This window comes from Pectinophora gossypiella, chromosome 27 (genome assembly GCF_024362695.1).
Source record: "Pectinophora gossypiella chromosome 27, ilPecGoss1.1, whole genome shotgun sequence".
NCBI classification, from domain to species: domain Eukaryota; kingdom Metazoa; phylum Arthropoda; class Insecta; order Lepidoptera; family Gelechiidae; genus Pectinophora; species Pectinophora gossypiella.
The window spans coordinates 4,757,576-4,782,040 of record NC_065430.1 but is presented as its reverse complement, the minus strand read 5'-3'; the positions used below and the strand labels follow the sequence as shown (position 1 = coordinate 4,782,040).

The 24,465-nt window shown below is 43.2% G+C and overlaps 1 protein-coding gene across 1 annotated transcript in view; it reads left to right on the top strand.

The window, feature by feature from the left end:
* Positions 1-992: 992 nt before the first annotated feature.
* The window catches only part of LOC126378815 (unextended protein-like), a 50,814-nt gene continuing 27,341 nt past the window's right edge, over positions 993-24,465 (top strand). The window contains exons 1-5 of the mRNA XM_050027232.1: positions 993-1,542; positions 7,746-8,597; positions 9,228-9,330; positions 10,178-10,750; positions 11,172-11,288. Coding sequence (XP_049883189.1) covers positions 1,085-1,542; positions 7,746-8,597; positions 9,228-9,330; positions 10,178-10,750; positions 11,172-11,288 — 2,103 coding nt within the window. The 5' untranslated portion in view covers positions 993-1,084. The remainder of the gene's footprint in view (positions 1,543-7,745; positions 8,598-9,227; positions 9,331-10,177; positions 10,751-11,171; positions 11,289-24,465) is intronic.

Here is a 24,465-nt window from a genome sequence, read left to right as displayed (position 1 = left end):
ATTAATGAAATCATGAAAGGTGATGAATGATGATGATGAAACCTAAGCCCCCACCCTCGGAGTAGACTCCTACTCCGAACCCCAAACGAATTAACTCAAAAGTCCGCATAAACTTTTGAGTTATGAAGCGGCTTCCCGACACGAAGCGAAAATAGGCAGATACACTTTGTTTATTGAATACTCCAGTATAATAACACTCGCGAATGTCTTCTGACTAACTTAATGCGATCATTAACCACAAAACACCACTTCGTATTAATTATTTAGATTACTCAATGAAGAAAGCAACTGTCCCGTTCCCGTTTCCCGCCGAAAAAACCCAAATGTTCGATGACCGCTCGCTGCTGATCCGTATGTTCGGATATTGTGTAGATATGATGTAGGTTAGTATTATCTCAATCTTGATTTTAATGAATTGCCTCATTTATTTTATAATTATTTTCCTGAAATAAGATATTTATAATCTGGATTTATTAAAGATAACAAGACTGATGGTTTTAATAAATTAAATGGTTGTGAAAGGTATCGTTACAGATTGAATTTTTATTGGACTTCATGAATCAGTGTATCCGAATATTATCATAGCTACCAACATTGTAAACATTTGACAAGTTTAGTTGCGTTCGAAATATCAAATACTCTCAAATATTTGGGAATATACTCGAATCGAGAATATGTGTTATTATTCAGATGTATTATTTTATTTTTGGTCTAACTAAAGTAAATTTCTTAACTGTTGAACAAAAATACAGCAATAGAATTTCGTATAGTAAAATCCAAAACCTTGCTTATGATTTTGATCGATATGACTTGGATATGACTATAATTTATATTATTATTATGTGCAACTTACCTAACGAAACGAGTGATCATAGAACAAATAAGATTGTTTTGCTTGCAATGAATTATTCATTCTTAAAAAGTTTTCAAATACGCCACACCGGATATAGCCAACATTTTTTGTTTCACATCTGCCGCAGTTCCGGCAACAATTGCCGCCGAACTGTCAATCGGTGAAAACATGTCGTTATAGCTATAGAATACGATTTTCTTGTTTTATTTTCGCTTCTACGTCTTTGAAAAAATGGCATCAGTGTTTAGTGTGTTGCGGACTTGTGGTTTAATTGTTCATTTAATTTTACAAACATACGCAGTGGAGGACCATGGCCCTGCTCCCTGGATAGTGTCTACGAAAGTGGAGGATAAAAATTGTGTTGAAAAAAATTGTAAATATTTACTGAACGTGCGCGGTGGTGAGTTTCTCGGGCATTATTCTTGGAGATTAAGTCCCGTGGAAGCTTTTAGAGGTGGTAACTGTGATGTGATAAGTCCTAATTATGAGTTAAAGGAAATATATACGGATCAATGGGTGACGAAAATTGAGGTGGTTGTTCCTAATAAAGAGGGGAAGATATTCTTCTGTCTACATTATTCTGAGAAGAAGAATGCTCCGTTCGGTGGCAAGTGGGTGCACCAAGGCGAAGACCTGTTTTTGGACCCCAAAAATGATGTCGTTTCCCAAACACGCGGCAAGCAGCAAATGTAAGTACCCAAACTATAATTAATTCTCCGTTTTTATTTAATTATTGAAGATTTGTATTGTATTACTTCACGTTTTTTATGTTACATGAAAAGTGTAATATTATTGTTTTAATATTAATATTTTTTTCTGTCATCTTTATATTTCTCAAAGCTCTGTTTTAATTACATAACAAATATTTTAGTTATTTGTTTTAAAAATATATATAATGCGCAAATTGAATAAAACTACTCAGTTGGTGACCTGAAATGCAATATACCTTCTTCTCTAAAAAAAAAATTATCAAAAAATAAGCATTTATTTCAGGCAATGCCTATAAAAAGATACACACTTTTCACACAGACAACACACATTACACACAGACACATAGAAACACACTACAAGAAAATTTAAAAGGCCTAATGGATTGCATTCCAGTGCCTCCAAATAGGGCAATCTGGCTACATTTCACTCACCTAACTCATCATCTAAATCGGTCTTCTATCGTATGGGTTGTGAAGTGGATTACCTACCTCAGCAACCCTGGTGTCAGGATATAAGAAGAAAAAGATCAAAATTGATATGGTAGTTTTTGCTTGAAAGCATAACAGACAGACTTGAGTTACTTTCGCAATTATACTATAGGTATATAGCTTTATATCATTTCAACCGTATTCGGCCATGGTGACAAGTCTCCAAATTAGGAACGCCTATGATGCACTCTTATATGGCTGATGTAACAGATCTTAGCTGTGAATGCAATTATAAGTATTATTATAGGGATAATAATAATGTAATATAAGCCTTTATGTAAAATCATCAGACATAAAGGTTTATATTATAAGTAGGGATAATAATAATAATATAAGCCTTTATATAAAAACTAGCCAATATAGCCTTTTAAAGACTTTTTTATTTATGTAAAAACATCAGAAATAAGGGTTTATATTATAAGTAGGGGTATCTCAGGACAAATGTAACTTTCTACTGGTGAAAGAATGTTCAATAGTTTCAGAGATTACTTCCCACAAACAAACTGACAAACTGTACCACTTTATAATAAAAGAGTAGAATTGCCATACATAATATAAATCTGATTTTATTAGTTAGACACTGAACAAGGTAATAACATATCGTAACATAGCTATATTTTACGAAAACAATACGTCATGAATTCACGTTAATATATAGGGCATAGACCTCCCCCAAGGATCTCCACGACGATCGCCCCTGCGCTGCCCGCATCCAGCGGCTTCCCGCGACCTTTACCAGATCGTCGGTCCACCTTGTAGCGGGCCTGCCCACTGAGCGTCGTCCGACACGTGGTCGCCATTCTAGAACCTTTCCGCCCCAGCGGACATCGGTTCTCCTCGCTATTTGTCCTGCCCACTGCCACTTCAGCTTTGCAATTCTCGAAGCTATGTCGGTGACTTTAGTTCTCCTGTTCTCTCTTTAGTTTTCTATCAATCATTCAATAATAGGATAGTTCTCAAATAGTCAAATCAGTTACTTTTTACTGAATTTGGGTACAGGCGTCGTGGTAGATCTCGAAAGAGATGGCGTGCCGACTTGGATGCTTGCTGGAGGGACTGACCGGAGAGTCATCTTCTCTGCCCTTCATTGGGGCAATTTCTGTTCGGCGCGTTCTTGCCGCAGGGGTGGGCGCCTCTTACTTCAGGCCGAAATGAGATGGTGGCTGAGTTCCCATACGTACGAGGTATAACGTAGAACCTTTGCTCCCTGAGCAAGGGTGAAGACCTCAACGGTTGCAGAGGCGGAGATAGGAGCCATCGGTACGGCTATGCAGGACGGAACAGGCGAGTCTCAGGGACTGTAACCTGGAAACTGACAGGGCAGCAATCACTGTCAGTATTATTCACAGGCGGAGGACAGGAGTGCTAGTACGGCTTTGTAATAGACTACTCTTGGCGCCATCCCACTCGCGTCAGACAGAGTACTACGGAAGGCAAGAGGGAAACTACAGTCCTGTTTTTCCCTAAAAAAGTAGCATGGAGAATGCTGCACCGACAAGAGCGTGGCTCTTAAATAGGCTATTTGACAACCTAGTCAAATAAGATACTTTTTACAAAACGTCAAAACGAAAGTTTACTTTGGAATTTGTATGGAAATACTGTCCTGTCCTGTCCTGTGAACAGCCTCCGTGGTCTAGTGGTTAGAGCGTTAGGCTCACGATCTGGAAGTCCGGGTTCGATTCCCGATGGGGACATTGTCGAAATCACTTTGTGAGACTGTCCTTTGTTTGGTAAGGACTTTTCAGGCTTGAATCACCTGATTGTCCGAAAATGTAAGATGATTCCGTGCTTCGGAGGGCACGTTAAGCCGTTGGTCCCGGCTATTAGCCGTAAAAACACCTCCACTAACCCGCAGTGGAGCAGCGTGGTGGAGTATGCTCCATACCCCCTCCGGTTGATTGAGGGGAGGCCTGTGCCCAGCAGTGGGACGTATATAGGCAGTTCAGAAACTAATTCGAAAAGTAAAATGTGATCATCTTAGACTGGCTTCTATTTCTAGGTTAGCGTTTTATAATTTATCTATGACCCAGTCAAATACCCTATTAGTGATGATGAAGCGGGCCCTGTGGAAACGGGTCCGGTTTAAAGATGGCGAATCAGTTTTTTTTAATATGCTCAACAACTAAACAGATAAGCATAGCTAAAATGTTCAAACAAAAACAATAGATCAATAACTCACGTATCATATTACAGATACATATTACACTTCTCTGTAGCTATGGAAACAAATAAAACAAATTAGAATTGTTTAGAAACCAAAGATGGTACGGAGCTCGATCATCATCACAAATTTTGCTTAGCTTTCCTTTTCGGTGGATAAGAAAATTACGGGTATAACTTAATAAAATTAGGCGGTGTCTGCAGGTATCGGGGCCAATATCTGTATTCCGTCATGTCGTCCAAACCGTATCCGGCGACGGTGACTCCTAAATATCTATCCCGGCTCGTTGTTGTGGTGGGCTCTGATGTGGCTGGCGAAACCGAACTTCGACTTGAAGGTCCGGTCACACGGCACACAATAAAGCTGGCCTAACGAATTTTGTGTGTAGTTATAGGAGGGTTTCGGCCGAGTCTTCCGTTATGGCGCTGTATTATATCTGTATTACGAAAGCGTCATAATACTTAACCTAACACCAGGGTCGTGGTTCACGCCGCGACTTGTCCTCAGTGAAACCCTTTTACTTCAGAACGTCCGCCACCACCTTATGATCATTTTGACGAACATAACACACATACGCACATAAATAATATTCGCAACTTAACGTGCCTTCCGAAGCACGGATCATCTTACTTTCAGACAATCGTGACCAGCCTTTAATGTCCTAATCAAACTAAAGATCCCTCCCTATCCCAGATAGATTCCTATTTGTACCCGCAATCCTCACCTTATGGTTGTCTGGAACAAATCGCTTTAAGCGTTAAGGCCGCCATTTGCCATTTACTTAGTTAAGAGTCTTTTTGTAATTATTTCTTGTTATTTTGGTGCAATAAAGCGTATTTGTATTGTATTGTAAAGATCATACATTTTGATTTTTGTGATATGTCCTCACGGAGATTCGAACCCGGGATCTCCGGATCGGTTCTATAAAAAAACAAGTACAGGACAGTTAAAACATTCACAATACAGAACCGGATACCGGATGTACAACCGGAAGTGAACCTTGACCTGGATACGTGTAACGCGCCCCTCTGAACGTAGAACACGGGGAAACGGGGATATTATAATACACTAGCGACCCGCGCCGGTTTCGCTCGGGTGCAATGCTGAGGAAAAAATGAAATTATAATATCTTTTTTTCGGAAATGTGGGTTTCCTCACGATGTTTTCCTTCACCGTTGAGCACTTGATAATCATTTATGAACCAAACATGAATTCGAAAACGAATTCGGCTATCATTGGTTTACGCCTGTGTTGGATTCGAACGGACGACTTCAAAGTGAGAGGCAAGCGTTGTACCAACTGGGCTACCATGGCTCTAAGTCTCTAAGAGATGCGAGATAGTAAATTCAAAGACGGTGTTTACGAGAGACCATTTGGCCCCAGTCCAACTGTTTCACGGATGACGTAATGATCGTGCACGAGATGCTCGCGTAAGGTTCGTACTACACCCATGATACGACAATAACAAATTTTATCCAGGCAGACGATTCTGAGCTTCTTTATATAAGTGGAGGTGTTTTTACGGCTAATAGCCGGGACCAACGGCTTAACGTGCCTTCCGAAGCACGGTGTGGTGATCAGCCTGTAATGTCCTAACCAAACTAGAGAAGGTTGCCTGGAAGAGATTGCTACTTAGCAATAAGGCCGCCTATTGTACTCATTCTATTTCTCTTTTGTTTTGTATTTTGTTTTTTCCTGTTTGTGCAATAAAGTATTTGTTATGTTATGTTATGTTGATCATAAAGTGATTTTTGTGATATGTCCCCACTGGGAATCGAACCCACCACTGGACCACGGAGGTCGTTACGGTATGTTATTGTGTATACTCCACATTGCTATAATAAATCAACTTTTGTACTTCCAAACATCCTTCACATACGATTACTATAAAAATTTTATATCATTCCACGTCAGCGGATTTATGACCATTGGCATAGAATAAGGAATAATATGGATGGCCGCTGGGGCGGAAGAGTTCTGGAATGGCGACCACCTGTCGGACGACGCTCAGTGGGTAGGCCCGCTACAAGGTGGACCGACGATCTGGTGAAGGTCGCGGGAAGCCGCTGGATGCGGGCAGCGCAGGACCGATCGTCCTGGAGATCCTTGGGGGAGGCCTATGCCCAGCAGTGGGCGTCGTACGGCTGATGATGATGAAGGAATAATAAGATAGTTTCCAACTAGTCAAACCAGTTACTTTTTACTTAACGTCAAAACACGAAATTATCATGGAATTTGTATGTACATCCTCCGTGGTCTAGTGGTAAGAGCGTTAGGCTCACGATCTGGAGGTCCGGGTTCGATTCCGATGGGGACATTGTCGAAATCACTTTGTGAGACTGTCCTTTGTTTGGTAAGGACTTTTCAGGCTTGAATCACCTGATTGTCCGAAAAAGTAAGATGATTCCGCGCTTCGGAGGGCACGTTAAGCCGTCGGTCCCGGCTATTAGCCGTAAAAAAAAAAAAAACACCACCAACCCGCAGTGGAGCAGCGTGGTGGAGTATGCTCCATACCCCTCCGGTTGATTGAGGGGAGGCCTGTGCCCAGCAGTGGGACGTATATAGGCAGTTTATGATAAATACAACACTTCTTCTGTCGTGTGGGTTGTGAGGTGGAATACCAACCCCATCAACCCTGGTGTCAGGGTTATTATTGAGCCGCCATAGGCCCCTGACACAACACTAAAAACAACTTTATTATTACGTTTTTATTTATTAAAAATAAATAAGTCAAATAAGAAAAATAAAATGGTTTTCCTTTAGTTTTATTTATTTTGTTTTAGATCTGGGGCATTAAAATGGCCACATAGAAGCAATTCATCTAAGAAAGCAATTTGACATTTGTTTGCATTGCGCACTTACTTTTATATGCGCAAATGTCCGTAGAAATGTCTATAATGTATGTAAAGGTCCGTCTCAAAAATTTGGACCAGTAAATTATTTAAAAAACACTAATATTTTCATGATTTTTCCGACAGGAATCATGGTCTAATCATCCCCCTCAGTATTCGTTACGATGTCACTAACACCCTATCTACTTGTATGGCTACTTGCATGTATTGTACTGGGTGTAAGTGACATCATAACAAATACTGAGGGGGATGATTTGGCTCATTATTCTGAGTTAATATCAAGTGGAATTTAACGTAGCGAAAGTTTGGTACTGAAAATAATTAAAATGAACACTAAAATTTCATGAATTTTCAGACAGGAAATTCTGCTTGATATCAACTCAGATTAATTGATACCAACAGAATACGACTTGGTATCAACAGAATTCAAATTATTTATTTCAGTATAATATCCATAATTATAAGTAAATTAGATTCCATTATTAAAATTAAATTAAATTATATAAAATCAAATAAAATTTAAATTATCAATGTCCTAATAAATAAAATAAAATAAATATTATTAATAAAAATGTAATAAAATACACTGGAATCATCCTCCTCAGTCTTCGTTACGATGTCTACACTGTATTGTTGTATTCTCTATCTTCTAAATAGTACACAGAACCTTTTGTCTACAGGCAAGCCAGCCAAGACACTCAGACACTCACTCCTCAATGGGCAGATCTCTCTCACGACATCGATGTTAACCAGCTCCCCGGTGTCGCTAGACCTTCCAGACACGAGCGAAGCGACATAGAAGTACTTATAAAAGATAAATATGTACCCCTTAACGATATAACTGATGATAACGTCCAGAGAAACAATATATTTGAAGCAAATCATGTTGATAGCAATAAAGATGTGAAAGCTGTTGATGTTAATAAGCAAAATTATAAAGGGAAAGTTAAAGATGATAGTTTTAATATAGACGGCAAAGAGGCCTTCGAAAGTTGGAATGTTAAAGCGAATGTTTTAAACAGAAGAAAACGTAGCATTGTTAATGTAGAATTTCTTGATGATACCAATGTGGATGGTATAGAAAATGTCAAAGAATATTCTGGAAAGTATCCCAATAGGGATACTGTAGACAATTATAATGTTAAAAGTGTAGATTTTATAGAAAAATCTATTGAAAAACGTCAAGTAGTTAAGGATGTTGTACTGAAAAGTAACATAGATATTGAAGATATGCCAAGAATGGAACGCAAACAAAATACAACAGATGTATTAATAACTAGTCAAGATATAGTAAAAGCTAGAGAACATCTAGTAAATGCTATAAAACCTATAAATGTCGCTGAAAATCATGAAGACGCGTTGATTAAGATTCGGAAACAAAGGCAAGCGGTTGCAGATGATTTCACCAGTGTGAAGGGTGATCCGTTTTTCGTTAGAATCGAAGGCTTAAGAGTAGAGGACTCAGAGAAAGAACCCAAAATCGTTGAAGACAGCATACCCAGTGTTTTGGCGGACTCCGGAGTTACTCTGAGGTGAGGATTCTTTTCTATCTCTTTCTTCCCTTAGCAAAGAGTAATCGGGTCGTCGGGAACGTATATTACGTCCTTCCGACGCTGATACTTTTCAGTGCCGTCCCTAAGCGGGATGTATTCGAAAGCCGCAACTATTAGGGGATTTTTTTACAGAGCGACGTTATGAATAAGAATAAAATAAATTTATTGCCAGTAACAGTTTACATTTTTCTATAAGAACTAGGTAATTACGAACGGGCAAAAGGAAATGGCTCAGCTTGTGCTGTGACGGAGCCATGCTATGGCGCCATCCAGCGCTGGTTTCCAGTCATTTCCTCTTCCTGGGATATTGTGCGGAAGTAATTGTCAACGAGGGCTAGAGGACATTAAATAGAAATATACAACAGCTTTAGGTAAAAAACAACTCTTGAGTGTGTGTGTATATGTGTACGCGTGTGTTCGTGCGTGCGTGCGTGCGTGCGTGCGTGCTTGCGTGAATGCGTGCGTGCGTGCGTGCGTGCGTGCGTGCGTGCGTGCGTGCGTGCGTGCGTGCGTGTGTGTGTGTGTGAGCGAGCGTGTTTGTAGGGTTTGCGTGTTTGTGTTTGAATGAATGAATATGCGAGAAGTATTATGTATCTTTATTTGTTCTAGATTGTTCGGCGAGGGACTCACGACGCGAACCATGATCGCGTTCACATACGACGCGCAGAAGTATGGCGAACCGTGCAAGTTTCTAATCAAAGGGGAGTACTTAGTAAGTATTTTAGCTCACTCCACACTCCGATATTTTATACAAATATCTCATTCTTACAAAGAGAAAATGAAGACATTTTTGACTCGGACGCGACTTGTACCCGCAGCTCTTGTCGAACCGAGAAGGACGTATTAACCACCAACACTCGCCCTTACGGATCGCCTCGGTCATAGGATGGGTGACCACAAAAAAAAAGTTTTCATCTCGAGCTCCTCCGTGCTTCGGAAGGCACGTAAAGCCGTTGGTCCCGGCTGCATCAGCAGTCGTTAATAACCATCAATCCGCACTGAGCCCGCGTGATGGTTTAAGGCCCGATCTCCCTATTCATCCATAGGGAAGGCCCGTGCCCCAGCAGTGGGGACGTTAATGGGCTGATGATGATGATGACTCGCCTTTACACGGTAAGAATCTTCTTCTTATCGTGTGGGTTGTGAGGTGGATTACCAGCCTCATCAACCCTGGTGTGAGGGTTATGATTGAGCCGCCAAAGGCTCCTCACATGGCTCATGTAACGATTACTCACTTACATCAGTAAATAGTAACCGGGACCAACGGCTTAACGTGCCTTTCAAAGTACGGATCATCTAACTTTCGGACAATCAGGTGATCAGCCTGTAATGTCCTAACCAAACTAGGGATCACAAAGTGATTTTTGTAATATCCCCCACCGGGATTCGAACCCGGTGCCTTCGGATCGTGAGTCGAACGCTCAACCACTGGACCACAGAGGCCGTTACAGTGAGATTTTAGTATAAAGCGTCCTGGTGTGCTCGTAATGAGGATCAGCCTCTTTTAAGGGTTATGCCCTTACAATGATTTCTCGAACTCACTCAAAACTCTCCCACAGGTGAAACCCGACTCGATCACACCGAAAAGCGCTCTTTTCGACATCGTCGCCCCCCACCCGATGCTGGGCTCCAAACTGTACATCTGCGCTAAAAACCTGAAGGCGGGCGTGGTCGACCCTTTCAAGGACGAAGATAAATACATGCACCAGGGGACAGAGCCCTTCAAAATGTTGGCAACACACAACAAGCTTCTTCCATTATGGGTGTCTCTGATACTGATTTTAGTATGCCTAATGTTCTCAGCGCTTTTCTCCGGGCTAAATCTAGGCCTGATGTCTTTAGACAGGACCGAGCTGAAAATTATCTCCAACACTGGCACAGAGCAGGAAAGAAAATACGCTCGAGCGATAATGCCAGTTCGAGACCACGGGAATTACTTGCTGTGTAGTATCCTGCTTGGGAATGTTGCTGTTAATTCGACGTTCACGATATTGTTGGATGAATTGACGTCGGGTTTGTTCGCGGTTATATTTTCGACTTTGTCGATCGTGCTTTTGGGCGAGATTACCCCTCAAGCGATATGCTCGAGACACGGACTTATGGTAGGGGCGAAGAGTATCATGGTTACCAAGGTGAGTTTGGATTTTTTATTACATCAATCAATCAATCAATCAATCAAATATACTTTATTGCACACAACATACAAAACAGATTCACACAGATGAAGATAGATACAGTACAATCAGTGATTTGCCGCAGATGGCATTAATTACTTGGCCGGACAAATGGGGAGCGCTGAAGGCTCTCAACGGTACAACGTTTAAGACAACAGGCCTGAGGGTGCCCAGTTGGGCGCGAACCTCGGCTCAGGGCGTCGTCTGAGAGGAAAAATATTTGAAAGAATTAATCGACCCTAGCGGGTCGATAGCGATAAGCGCTGAATGAGGGAAATCGTCGACCACGCCGGCGGGGTCGGTATCGGGGCCCTGAAGTGAAGTTCGGCCCTCACAATTCTCAAATAATAATAATAATTCGATGTTCTCATATCCACAGGCGGTAATGGCAATCACAGCGCCTCTAGCGTTTCCTGTTAGCAAGCTATTGGACTATTTCTTAGGTGAAGAAATAGGCAGTGTGTATAACAGGGAGAGACTCAAGGAGCTTGTCAAGGTAATATGTAGTTGTGTGTAGAATTGTCTACATCTGCGGTCTGCACGACAACCGTGACGCGCGCGGCGCGATATACAGGGTGCTAGTGACATCGTAACGAAAACTTTGAGGATTCAGACCATGATTCTGAGTTGATCAAGTGGAATTTGTGTTGTGTCACTAACACCTCTTTTTTTTAACGTTGGGAAATGCATTACGCATATCATTATGTGGGACTCCCCGGGTGTCGCCACCCGGTATACCCACTAAAACCCAACGGTGTTCCTCCTTGCCGCCCTGCGGCGGGGATAATGTATACGTTTTTACAATAAGATTCCCATTGACATTCAGAATTTGCCTTTCAACTGTTTTATGACAGTAGTTAAACAAAAACTTTCCAAAAAAGGTTATTATAAAGTTAGTGATTATTTAGAAGATATGAATGCATGGGATTAACTGTCTGAGAACTGATATTAGGCAGCTAAATTACTCAATTGTATACCAATATTTTATGTTTATTTTTATTTTTTTAAAGAAGGTATAGGGCCCTGTGCCGAGGTTTTTCTTGCAGCTTCTTTTCCCCGGCTATACAGGTTGTGAGAAGCTGCAGTAGTTTTAGGCGGATGAGACGTTCCTTATGTAAAATTGACGATTCAAAGTGTAACTATGTTACCTACTGAATAAAGATATTTTTGAATTTGAATACCGCGTCCCCGCCGGCGGATGCCCTTTGGGGCCCAGCGCCCATGGGAGCGCGCCAAGCGCCTCCCCCTCCGCCGAGGGCTGTGTCACTAACACCCAGTATACCGACCCTTAAGTCTTACCAATAAGAAATAAGCGTTTAACATGTGTTTAAATATATGATGGTCAAGCAAATTTCAATCGAACTCTTTATGAATTTATTCTAAATTTCAATCGAATTATTTGATAATAAGAACTCTTTATGAATTTATTCTAAATTTCAATCGAATTATTTGATGATAAGAACTCTTTATGAATTTATTCCTTAACGTATTTTTGTTCACGTCAAAATCAAAATCAATAAATTCGATTGAATTTTGCTTGGCTGTCAAATTGTCGGTGATGTTGCGACATGACGTATTTGCAATTATTCTAGAAACTGATTTGCACCTTTTCGAATTGTGTCTTACAAATTACTTTAGCGAAAGATATAGAGACGTCAGTTAGCAAAATTAGCCACGAAATACTTAAACACATTTTCACCGCTTTTATATTTTATTTTTATTTGTTTAATTTATATAATAAATTAATAAATAATTCAATTTTAATTCGTTAAAAATTCAATAGTTAAAGGCTCAATGCACAGAGGCGGCACTTGGAGCTTTCTAGGAGGCGAGTTATTTTTTTTTTATTATTAATATACTTAAAAAAATCTATATATTCGAAAAATTAAGATTGTATCATAACGAATATAAAAAAATAAATAAATACCTATTCGTTCGAATTTTAGGAATAAGAATTAAGAAAACAGTGGGTGTTCCATGAGTTTTAATTGGGTAGTTTTGTAGGTCAAAGATAAAATAAGAAATTATGATTACTAAATAAAGACAGCTCTAAAGGTGATAAAAAAGCGTATCCTTTTTAATATTTAACTTATTTATGAATTTTAATAAAGAAAAATATAATAGTAAGTGCGACATTTTGTATGATGTCACAAGTTGCTGTTTCATACAAAACCCATACAGTGTTACTACAAAACAAAGACTAAAAGATAAACTATGTTTAAAATATAATCCGTATACGAAAGAAGTCCAGAAGGCCGCGGCGCTAAAGTCGCAGATTCTGCATAGAACTATTATGACTTGTCAAGTTAGTTTCATTAAAATCCGCCGACTTCTTTCGTGGTGCGAAATACTATTTCAAACCTAGTTTATTTTTAGTTTGTGTTTTGTAGTAACACTGATAGTGTTTTGACGTTTAGTAAAAAGTAACTGATTTGACTAGTTGCAAACTACCCTATAAATAAAGTAAATGTTCCAAAATCTTTATAATTTAACTCAACACGTGTTTTTTTTAATTGAAATTCTAAAGAGTTTCGTTTCTAATTTAATTATTACTTATAAATATTTTTTTATGTTCGTATATGGTATATCGCTGGTTTCATATCACAAAAATTCCCGCTTCCCGGAAAGCTCCCATGTCCGCAAATAGATTCTACTTGATAGAATTAAGTTGTAAAATACAGGTGCTAATGTAACTGCAATACAATGTTTTAAAATATTGCAATAAAACATACACTGTGCATGTATTTATCATAAATTTACTTTTTAATAACATGTGTTAATGGCAGAGACTAGCAAGCAAGGTAGACTTTCCTTTTCGGCGGTAAAGAAAATGACAGGTATAACTTAAAATAAACTTAGAATAAGAATAAAATAAATTTATTGCCAGTAAAAATTTACGTTTGCTATATAAGAACTAGGTAATTATGAATATTACGAATAGTGGCAAAAAGAAATAAACAGAAAATAAAAGGCTTAGCTTATGCTGTGATGGAGCCATGCTATGGCGCCATCCAGCGCTAGTTTTCAGTCATTTCCTTAGATAGTGTGTACTGATATCAGCACCATGACGGCCTCCGTGGTCCAGTGGTTGAGCGTTGGACTCATGATCCGGAGGCCCCTAGGTCGAATCCCGGTGGGGACATATCACAAAAATCACATTGTGATCCCTAGTTTGGTTTACATTACAGGCTGATCACCTGATTGTCCGAAAGTAAGATGATCCGTGCTTCGGAAGGCACGTTAAGCCGTTGGTCCCGGTTATTACTTACTGATGTAAGTAAGTAGTCGTTACATGAGCCATGTCAGGGGCCTCTGGCGGCTCAATAATAACCGTGACACCAGGGTTGATGAGGTTGGTATTCCACCACACAGTCCACACGATAAGAAGCACCATTGTTTGACGCATATAGCCAATAAGAAATGCTTCAACAATCATCTGTCCCTTTCCTTTTCGGCGGATGAGAAAATGACAGGTATAACTTAAAGTAAAATTAGGAGGTGTCTGCAGGATTCGGGGCCAATGTCTAGTTGCTTGCTGGTCTATGTGTATAAAAGATAAATAAAACCCATATTTTTCTTTCTTCATAACGGCTCAGATATGGGTAAGAACTTTTTTTTAATAATCTTTGTTACCTCCCTTCTATTTCGTGCTGTAACAGACCCCGCGGCACGGTGACGCTATCGACGTAGACGTGACAAGTGTAGTAAAAGAAACCCGCGATTTCTACCGATAGGTGCAATTCTCAGAGAAAGTATAGACCGGAGTTGCCTTTGGGTTTTTACACTACATTTTTTGGCTTTGTCGCAAAATGTCCCTTTCGCACAATGTCCCCGGGTAGCAATAGGTCCCTTTCTCAAAATGTCCCTAGATACGAATATATAATCTCAAGTGCGCGGTGTGGTGTACTCGTATGCAATGGGTCTGCTCAACCCGTATGGTAAGTGTGATTATTATTTATTGATTCGTGATTAGGTATGTAAAGGGATGTATTGCGAAACGGACATTTTCCGAAAGAGACGTTTTGCGAAAGGGACGTTCTGCGAAAGGAACGTTTTGCGAAAGGGACATTATGCGACGAAAGGCATTTTTTCTGCCACTTTTTGCGGGAGGCAGAGATATCGGATCCTAACACACCACTTTCGCTTCTACCACTCTCATGAAAATCTACATAAAGTACTTTTATAGTTGTAAAAAAAACAAGTATAAAAATATAGATTAAACATGCAGCGTCTATTAGTCGAAGCGCGATATATGTCGCATAACAAAATATAAGTTCAAAACTACATTCCAATTGGGTTTATTAGACGTCCATCCGTCGCAAGATGAACTAAGTACTTACGCTTCACCGACTTTTCTCTTATGCCAACGATAAATATGTCGCGTTTACGTCGATAGCGTGCACCGTGCCGCGGGGTCTGTTCTACTGGTAATAAAAATATGTTCTACCTGATGGGAGCACAGCCCTCATTTTATTGGCCTATTAGTGAATGCCTATGACGGCACGTCTATAGTAAGCCAGTCATTAAAAGAAATTAAACAATTCATCGCTTAAAAATCAAGCTTTAAATGTAATTAATAAGAAAATAAAAATGTATTTTCTCTGCTACAGTTCTACCAAACGTGTTATTGGTGAAAATGTTTGTAAAATATTAGTAAAAAAAACTTCTTTTCATAAATATTTGCACTTTTATAATTGGCAAAATTTCTAAGTTATCATGATCCACCCTAGACCACATCGTCACTTAAGTTTAAGCTCGCCAACAAACTGTTTTGCAGTTTGGCGAAACATATTATGTTTGGTAAAAAAATGCAGTGTATTTTTTTTTAATTAAAAAAATTACCACAGGTGAGATTGTAGTCAACCGCGAGCCTAAAAAAACATAAACAGTGATAAATAAAAATGAAGTCTTATCTATCACGGTACGCGCACGTCGATTTTCTTCTGTCGTGTAGGTTGTGAGGTGGATTACCGACCTCATCAACCTTAGAGTCAGAGTTATTATTGAGCCACCAAACATGACATGGCTCATGTAACAATTACTTATTTAAATCAGTAACTTGTAACCGGGACCAACGCGCGTCGATAGAACGATGGAGTTGGTTCGTTTATGGGTGAATATCAAAATGTGTCAAGTTTGGTGGCGAACATTCAAATTATTTTTTCGTGAAAAATTGGGTTCCGACATGAAAAAGGATCCAAATTGTTACTGGCAATAAATTTATTTTATTCTTATTCTTCTTAAAAGGATCCGAAGGAGGAAGGAATTTTTCACGAAAAAATAATATGAAAGTTCGCCACCAAACTTGACATTTTGATGTTCACCCTTATCGCGTCGCGCGACATGTGCGTACCGTGCTACGGGGACTTTAAATAATTAGGAGTAGTAATAGTGCTGATTCCGGCAGACAGCGAAATGCCTATTTGATTCGGTCGGGTTATTGTTTCATTCAATGATTCATTTTAAAATGACAGGGTGTTTGTATAATTATATATTTAATTAGAAGGTGTCTGCAGAAATCAGCACCAATATTTATATTGAATGCATGTCACAAATATCCCAAAAAACATGACAGCACATCGCCTCAAGCATGTATGTATACATTGTATATCTACCACGGAATAGAAGAAAGAGGTTGGAAAGCATTTTGTATGGGAACCGCTGTCGCCGGTTCTCTTCGATATTTTTTCGATAAATAGCCGATCATACTAAGGTTTTTAGCTTTCCTGTGATAAGGAGGTGCCTTGCGTGATAGTCGATATTTAGTTTTTTGTCCTGTAGTTTATAATGCACAATACGTGCTTCTAATATACAATCGCGGAGCTCCGTGCGTCGTAATGTTTGCGGACGAGTGGAGTGCAAAGTTGATGTATGAACTATTTGCTCATACTTATATGAATGCATGGGATTAACTGTCTAAGAACTGATAATGGCCCCGATTCCTGCAGACACCGCTTAATTTTATTTTAGGTTATATCCGTCATTTTCGTATCCGTCGAAAAGGAAAGGGACGGATGATTCACAGCTCTTAATTTTAGGAAGAATGAGTAAATGAATGAATAACCCGGGCGAATCAAAAGGTACGTCGCTGGTATGCAATCCGTTTGACGTGCTGTCTACTTAACTGTGTCGGGTTATTGACGGACGTAAAATTTTTAGACGGTTTAGATTTGTGCTTAAAATTGACGTGTGTTCCATAAATTTTATGCTTGTCGATTACCCGTCCCTTTCCTTTTCGGCGGATAAGAAAATGACAGATATAACTTAAAATAAAATTAGATGGTATTTACAGGAATTAGCACCATTATGCAGCTAAATTACTCAATTGTATAACAATATTTAATGTGTACGGGACTGTAAACCGCACGCTATGTTCTATGGGATGCTGGTTCTAAATAAAAACAACTATTTAAGATTCATTTCTGTACAGTTGTGTCTGTACCTAAGCTATGTTGTGTAAGGTCCTATTGCGACCTTCCTAAAAATAAACCTCGAGTTGCGAGGTGTGCGAATTGTGTGTGTTTTCGACGCCGTCTCGCCCTAGTCATATACGATTTTACGGTTCGCAACTAGTGGGCCTTGCGCGCATTAAGACGAGACGGCGCCGCGAATGAGGTGAGTGTAATTTATTGGAACAAAAATAATAATATCACATACAATCGTTATCACAATATTTTCTTAACTATACTTATTTAACTATCTATATCTTTATTTCAAAATCTAAGTTATTTACAATAATTTGTTAAACTATGAGATCGTTCTGGGCGTCGTCCGGCACATTCCTCCCGCCGTATGTTGACGGCGCTGGAGTCTACGTCGACATACTCCTTCTTCTGTTGTGCGGGCGGCGTCCCTCTACTCCTTCTTCAAGCTCCCATGTGCATGGAGGGTGGCATTTGCGAGCCTCTGCTCCGAATTTCTTGTGGTAGTAGCAGATTGTCGCGTCGGAAGTGAAGTAGTCCCGAGAATATGGAGAGCCTCGAAGTTGGCTCGCTCTCAGGTAGATGATCTCCCTCTCCAATTGTTCTATTTTCCGTTGGAGATCGCGTAGAAAATTCGTCGATTCTGTTTGCGTCGCGCGGGAGCGGACGCGAGGGCCGAGGTAGCGGCGCGGCGGCGGGGGGGCGGAGCGAATTCGGACGGCCTCTTCTGTTGTTTTCTTGGCCGCTTCGATTGTTTTCCCCAGCGTCTTCATGTTTTGCTCCACCACTCGCGCCGCCTCTTCGAAGGTTGTATCAGGCTCCATGCTGTGATTGGTTGAAGCGGTTACTTGTTGAGCGGAGATGTTACTCGTGCCGTGGCTGAGCGAGTTGTGTGGCGGCTCGGCGCCATTTTTTTCTTATATAGAGAATTATTGGTTCGCGATTGGTGGGGGTTGCGGGGAGTAGAGAACCAATAATTTCTTGACGGGTCTTCTAAGTGTCCCCCCCTTCGTCTTGACATCGACGACTCGTACTATGTTGTCCGTTCCAGGGTAGGTAGCGGTGATTATTCCGCGGGGCCATACGTTTCGTGGTAGCGTGTTGTCGGTAATGAGCACGACGTCACCCATTTTTACTGTTCCTTCGCCGTGTGGCTCCCGCCGGTTTTGGAGCTCGGGGAGGTACTCTCGCATCCAACGAGTCCAGAATAGGTCGGCGAGTCGTTGAGAGGCTCTCCACTGGGTTCTGTTGGATAAGTCGCTGTCATCGAAAGTGCCCGGCGGGCCCTCGCGGGCAGTGCCGCCGAGCAAAAAATGGTTCGGAGTGAGTGCTTCTGGGTCCGCGGGGTCCACGGAGACGTGTGTGAGTGGACGGCTGTTGACCGTGTATTCCACTTCGGCGAGTAAGGTGTGTAGGACCTCTTCGGACGGGCTCGTTCGTTCTAGTACGGTGTATAGAGCCGTTTTCACACTCCGCACGAGACGTTCCCATGCTCCGCCCATGAAGGGGGCGGCGGGGGGTATGAAACGCCAGCTGATTTTTCTGTGTGTGGCTTCTTCTTCTGTCGCTCTGTCTATAGTTTTGCGAAGCTCCTTGTCGGCGCCTTGTAGATTCGTCCCATTGTCGGACCAAATTTCTGTAGGGCACCCACGGCGCGCGATCATGCGTCGTAGTGCCATAATCGCCGAATCTGTCGTTAGTGAGGCGGCGATTTCTAGGTGTACGGCGCGTGTTGTGAGGCACGTGAACAGTGCGACGTACCTCTTCTGTGTCCCTCTGCCCACTGTGACCGTGAGGGGGCCGAAGTAATCAAGCCCAGTGTATGTGAAAGGGCGTTGATGGTGCGCTAGTCGGGTCGGCGGGTGGTTACCCGTCGGTGGTCGCGGTGGTGTCGACCGTCGTATGCGGCAGGGCAGACATCTATGTATGAGCATACGTGCGATTGGACGCAAGCGTAGGATCCAATAGTACTGGCGGCATTCGTTGATCGTAGCTTCGACGCTCGCGTGATGTAGGCGTCGATGTATGTACTCCACGTATAGTTTTGTTACGTGGTTGTCGCCGTCGATGACCGCCGGCGCTCGTGTCTGTGGTGTTATGTCCGTCGCCGCGTTTATACGTGATTTAAGTTGAATCACGCCGTTGACTAGTTCGACCGCGATAGGACGTAGTCGGCTCGAATGGGGTATGTTGCCCCCTTTCTGCAGAGTGTCTATTTCGCTCTTGAACGACTGTTGTTGACTGGCGCGCACTAGGAGGGCTTCGGCCTCCTTGCTATATCGGGCATCTAGTGGGATGAATTTTCTGTAGCTGTCGTCCCTCTGTTTTGTAGGCCGGGGCGTGGCGGTTCTATATTTTCGCCCCCATGTGCTGTCTGTTTCTCTGACTTTCGCCGTACGTTTGTAGTTGACTTTCTCGTCAGCGCTGCGGCGGCATAGAGCTATAAACTGAAGGACGCGAGCGGTGGCTCGCAGTAGGCGTTCCCATTTCGAAAATCTATTACTGTCCGGGAGCGCTGTTGTTAGTGTCGTTGTGGTGACACTTCTGTGTGTTGTATAGTGCAGTCTCTCTTCGCCGGTGTTTTCTATATGTGGTGGCTTCTCCGCAGGCCACGTAGTTGGGTCGTCACGTAAGAATTCCGGGCCTCTGAACCATCTGTGTTGTACATCGAAGTCACTTGGTACATCGCGGGTCGCGTCGTCGGCGACGTTGAGTTTAGTTGGAACCCAACGCCACTCGTTTAGCTTGCTGACCTCCTCTATTGCCGCGATTCGATGTGCGACATACGGTTTGTACGAGCGAGCGCCCGTTTTTAGCCAGGTGAGTACTGTGCGGCTATCGGACCAATACGTGACTGACGATGGTTTTCGATCGTGTTCTTCTATTACAGTCGCGGCCATACGACTGCCCATGACGGCCGCTTGTAGTTCGAGGCGTGGGATTGACGTGACTTTGAGCGGTGCGACTTTGGCCTTCCCCAAGACCAGTGATGTAGTCACGTGTCCCTCCGGCGACTGTATGCGCCAGTATAACGCGGCGGCGAAGGCTGTTTCACTAGCGTCGACGAAAACATGTAGTTGCATGTTACTAGCGTCGCTGTAATGTAAGTGACATCTGGGTATCGCGACGTGGGTTAGCTTCTTGAGATGTTCTATCCACTCCGTCCATTGTGCGGCGAGGTCAGTGTCGATCGGCTGGTCCCATTCGATGTTTCTTCTCCATACTTCTTGAAGGAGTTGTTTCGCCTTAGATGTGACAGGCGAAGCGAGACCGAGAGGGTCGAACAATGACATGACTATTTTGAGCGCCTCACGCTTGGTGGGTTGTTTTCTGTTTAGCACGTCTTGTGGCAGACGTGCTAGGTCGAGGTTGAAGGCTAACTCGTCGCTGTACGGCTTCCAGATGAGACCTAGTATCCGTTCGGTCTTCGTGTTTTCGTCGAGTGAGACTGACTGAGTTGTCGTCGATGGCTCCGAGAGTGCTGTGAGAACCTCCTGCGAGTTTGAGGTCCATTGTCGTAGCTCGTAGTGTGCTTCGCTGTGTATCTCGCGTACTCTGTTCGACGTAGCTACGGCCTGTTCTATTGTCTCGAAGCTCTGTAGATAGTCATCGACGTAGTGATTGCGGACTATTGCGTCGTACGCGTCCGGGTCTGTGACTTTGTACCGCTCGGCGTTGCTATTCTTTATGTAGATTGCTGTCGCAGGTGATGACTTTGCTCCGAAGATGAGTGATGTCATGCGATACTCTCGGGGAGTCGTGTCGCCTCTATTGTCGCCTCGCCAGAGGTAGCGGAGGGCGTCCCGATCTTGTTCACGTATCTTGACTTGCATGAACATTTCCTTGATGTCGGCGGACACGGCGTACTTGTGCTGGTGGAGGCGCATGAGTACCCCCGGTAGAGACTGTAGTAAGTCGGGACCGGTGAGCAGGTAGTCGTTGAGTGATACACCTTGCGTTTTAGCTGCGGCATCGTGTACGACGCGTACTTTTCCCGGTTTCATTGCGTTGAGAACGGGGAAATGAGGTAAGTACCAAGTTCTATTGGCTGTTTTGGTACTCGGAGCGGGCTCGGCATAGCCCTTTTCTATAAGCGCTTCCATCTGTTCGTTGTATTTCTGTTTAAGTAGTGGATCTTTATCTATCTTTTTTTCTGTAGACAGTAGGCGGTTGTACGCGTTATTGTAGTTGTCGGGCATAGACGCGTTGTCTGTGTGCCACAGTAGCGACGTTATGTAACGACCGTCGTCGCTACGTGTAGTGCGTTCGGCGAGTATGTTGAGCGCACGCTGTTCGGGGTCGCTTTGTGGCCTTTTCTGTTCTATAGCGAGAGACTCGATGGCGAAGTACTGACGAAGTTGTTCGTCCATACTATCTTCGGGTGTGGGTGCGGTAATGTAGTTGATTCGATGTCCTATAGTGCGCGTGTGTGCGCCGTGTAGCACCCAGCCGAGAGGGGTGAGGGAGGCGACCGGTTGATGCCGCGCCCCTCTTCTTGTTTCGGTGGCGAGGAGTAGCTCCCAGTTGTCCTGTCCTATTAGTATCTTCGGTGTCGCCTCGTAGACTAGTTGTAGAGCGATGTCGGACAAGTGGTGGCACTCGGTGAGGTCGTCGTTTTCGATGCGTTGCGGTGAGAGCTGTAGGTTTTCTATCGTCCGGGCATGCGTGTCGAAGGTGTTAGTCGCCCCGTGTAGCGTGAGTGTTACACGCTGTGATTTCCTGACTCCTATGTCGGTTGAGAGGGCTTCTATGCGTAGCGGGTCGCTCGGTCCCTTTATGCCGACTTGGTTGGTGATGTCGGCGTCGACTAGGGTGACTGTGGACCCGTCGTCGAGTAAGGCGAAGGTGTCGACATCGCCTTGTGGACCGGAGACTTTGACAGGGAGGATTTTTAAGAAGGTGTGAGTTCTTCTCGTCGTCCATGCCGTGCTGACTGTTTCTGTTTTCTCTTCGGGGACCTCTCTTTTCAGGAAATGTAGCATAGGGTGATGAGTGCGGTTGCACTGGTTGGTGTTGCATGTTCGGGCTTTGCACTCATGTTTGAGAGTGCGTCGAGTGAGGCATCGAAAACATAGTGACTTGTTTTTTGCCATTTCCCATCGTTTGTCTGTGTTCGCGTCGGTGAATTGTTGACATTTTACCGCCGTGTGTCCCGTCTTGTCGCATACGGGGCACGCTGTCTTATCCTTTTCCGTCGTGGAGTAAGTACGCTGTTGTGTCTGTTTTCGAATTTGGACGGCGCCGGGTGCTGTCCGCTGTGTTTGTGATGAAGCTGTGTCGCGCTCTGGTTGCGCGTACGGTCCACAGCGTTCAGCCTCGCGTTCGAGGAACCTTGCGAGTTTCAGTAGGTCGGCGTCGTCTTCTGATTGCTCAGCCGCGAAGTCGTACCATCTATAGCGTATTGTCGGTGTCAGTTTGTCTATAGTGAGCTTAGTTATCTCGGGGTTATACAGGTACTGTTGTTTTCGGAGGGCGCGTAGTGTGGCCACAATGTTGTTTACCCTCGTCGCAAATACGCATACTTCTTTGGCTGAGTCGCTGAGGCGCGGTAGAGCTCGGAGGCGGTCGAGCTCGGTGTGAGCTATAGCGTCGGGGCGGCCGAATCGAAGCTGTAGTGTCTTCATTACGTCGGTGGGGTTCGCGTTGTACATGAGAAGACTTTCAACCGTTTCTTTCGCCATTCCCTTCAGGCTCTTCCGCAGGCGTACTAAGTTCTCCTGGTCGGAGTAGGATGGAGCTGTCGCTGTGTAGGCTGCGTAGAAAGACAGCCATTCTGTGTGAGATCCACTGTATGTTGGAAGCTCGAAGGTGCTGCGCGGTGTGGGACACGCTGATCGCGCAGCTAACGTGATCGCTTGTGCTAACTGTGTAATTTCTATCGATGGTTGTTTGGCGATCACATGTTCTCCCGCCGTGACGGGAGTTGAGATGCATCCACCTTGTGTAGTGGGTGCCGCTATGCTGTGTTTTGCCCCCTTGTTTATAGGTGTCGCGTGACTGTGTTGAGTTTGCGACGGTTTTTCTTCTACTGTGGTTCTGTATTCACCCGTTATAGTTAAGGGTGCTATGTTGGTGGGCAGCGGGGGGGCCAGCGTTGAGTGCTGGTCCACCCACGTCTTTGTGCGTGTGCGTACGTCGCTCACACTTGCTATCTCTATGTCTGTGTCGTCGTCGGATTCTTCGGCTAACGTAGCGATGCGTGCTGCTGCCAGTTCGACTTCTTTTTTCAGGAGTTCCTCTTTTGCTTTAAGTAAGGCTAGGCGTCGTTTCTTTGAAGCTGTAGAGTGTGGCGCTGATGGGGCTCTGACCACCGATCCAGGTCGTAACGTCTCGTTCTGTACGCTATCTTCTGTGTTGGATTCCCCCGTAGTCCTATCTGTATCGTCTGTTGTGCCCGTCGTCGTCGTTGTGGTGCCCGAGCTGGTCCCAGTGGTAGTAGATGTTTCGGTACTACCACCACCAGGCTGTTCTGTAACCAGCGGGGCTGCTGTATCTATTCTATCTGTGACGGCGGCGGCCGCGACTGCGGGAGTTGCTGTGTTGGTGACCGGTGGGTCTTCTGTTGATGGCCGTTCCATCTCTGTCGACTTCATACTCCTGGTTTTCATACTGTGTCGTGTCTGGCTGTTGTCCAGACACTCCTGTATCCCGGCTGTTACCCGGGATTTAACTATACCCGGCTGTTATCCGAGTTGTACTATAGGTTTTCCGACTGTTGTTCGGAACTATGTTTTCGATATCCGACTGTTATTCGGAATCTTCTATGTTCTATCCGGCTGTAATCCGGCTCGAAGGACCAATGTACGGGACTGTAAACCGCACGCTATGTTCTATGGGATGCTGGTTCTAAATAAAAACAACTATTTAAGATTCATTTCTGTACAGTTGTGTCTGTACCTAAGCTATGTTGTGTAAGGTCCTATTGCGACCTTCCTAAAAATAAACCTCGAGTTGCGAGGTGTGCGAATTGTGTGTGTTTTCGACGCCGTCTCGCCCTAGTCATATACGATTTTACGGTTCGCAACTAGTGGGCCTTGCGCGCATTAAGACGAGACGGCGCCGCGAATGAGGTGAGTGTAATTTATTGGAACAAAAATAATAATATCACATACAATCGTTATCACAATATTTTCTTAACTATACTTATTTAACTATCTATATCTTTATTTCAAAATCTAAGTTATTTACAATAATTTGTTAAACTATGAGATCGTTCTGGGCGTCGTCCGGCACATAATGTTTATTTATTTT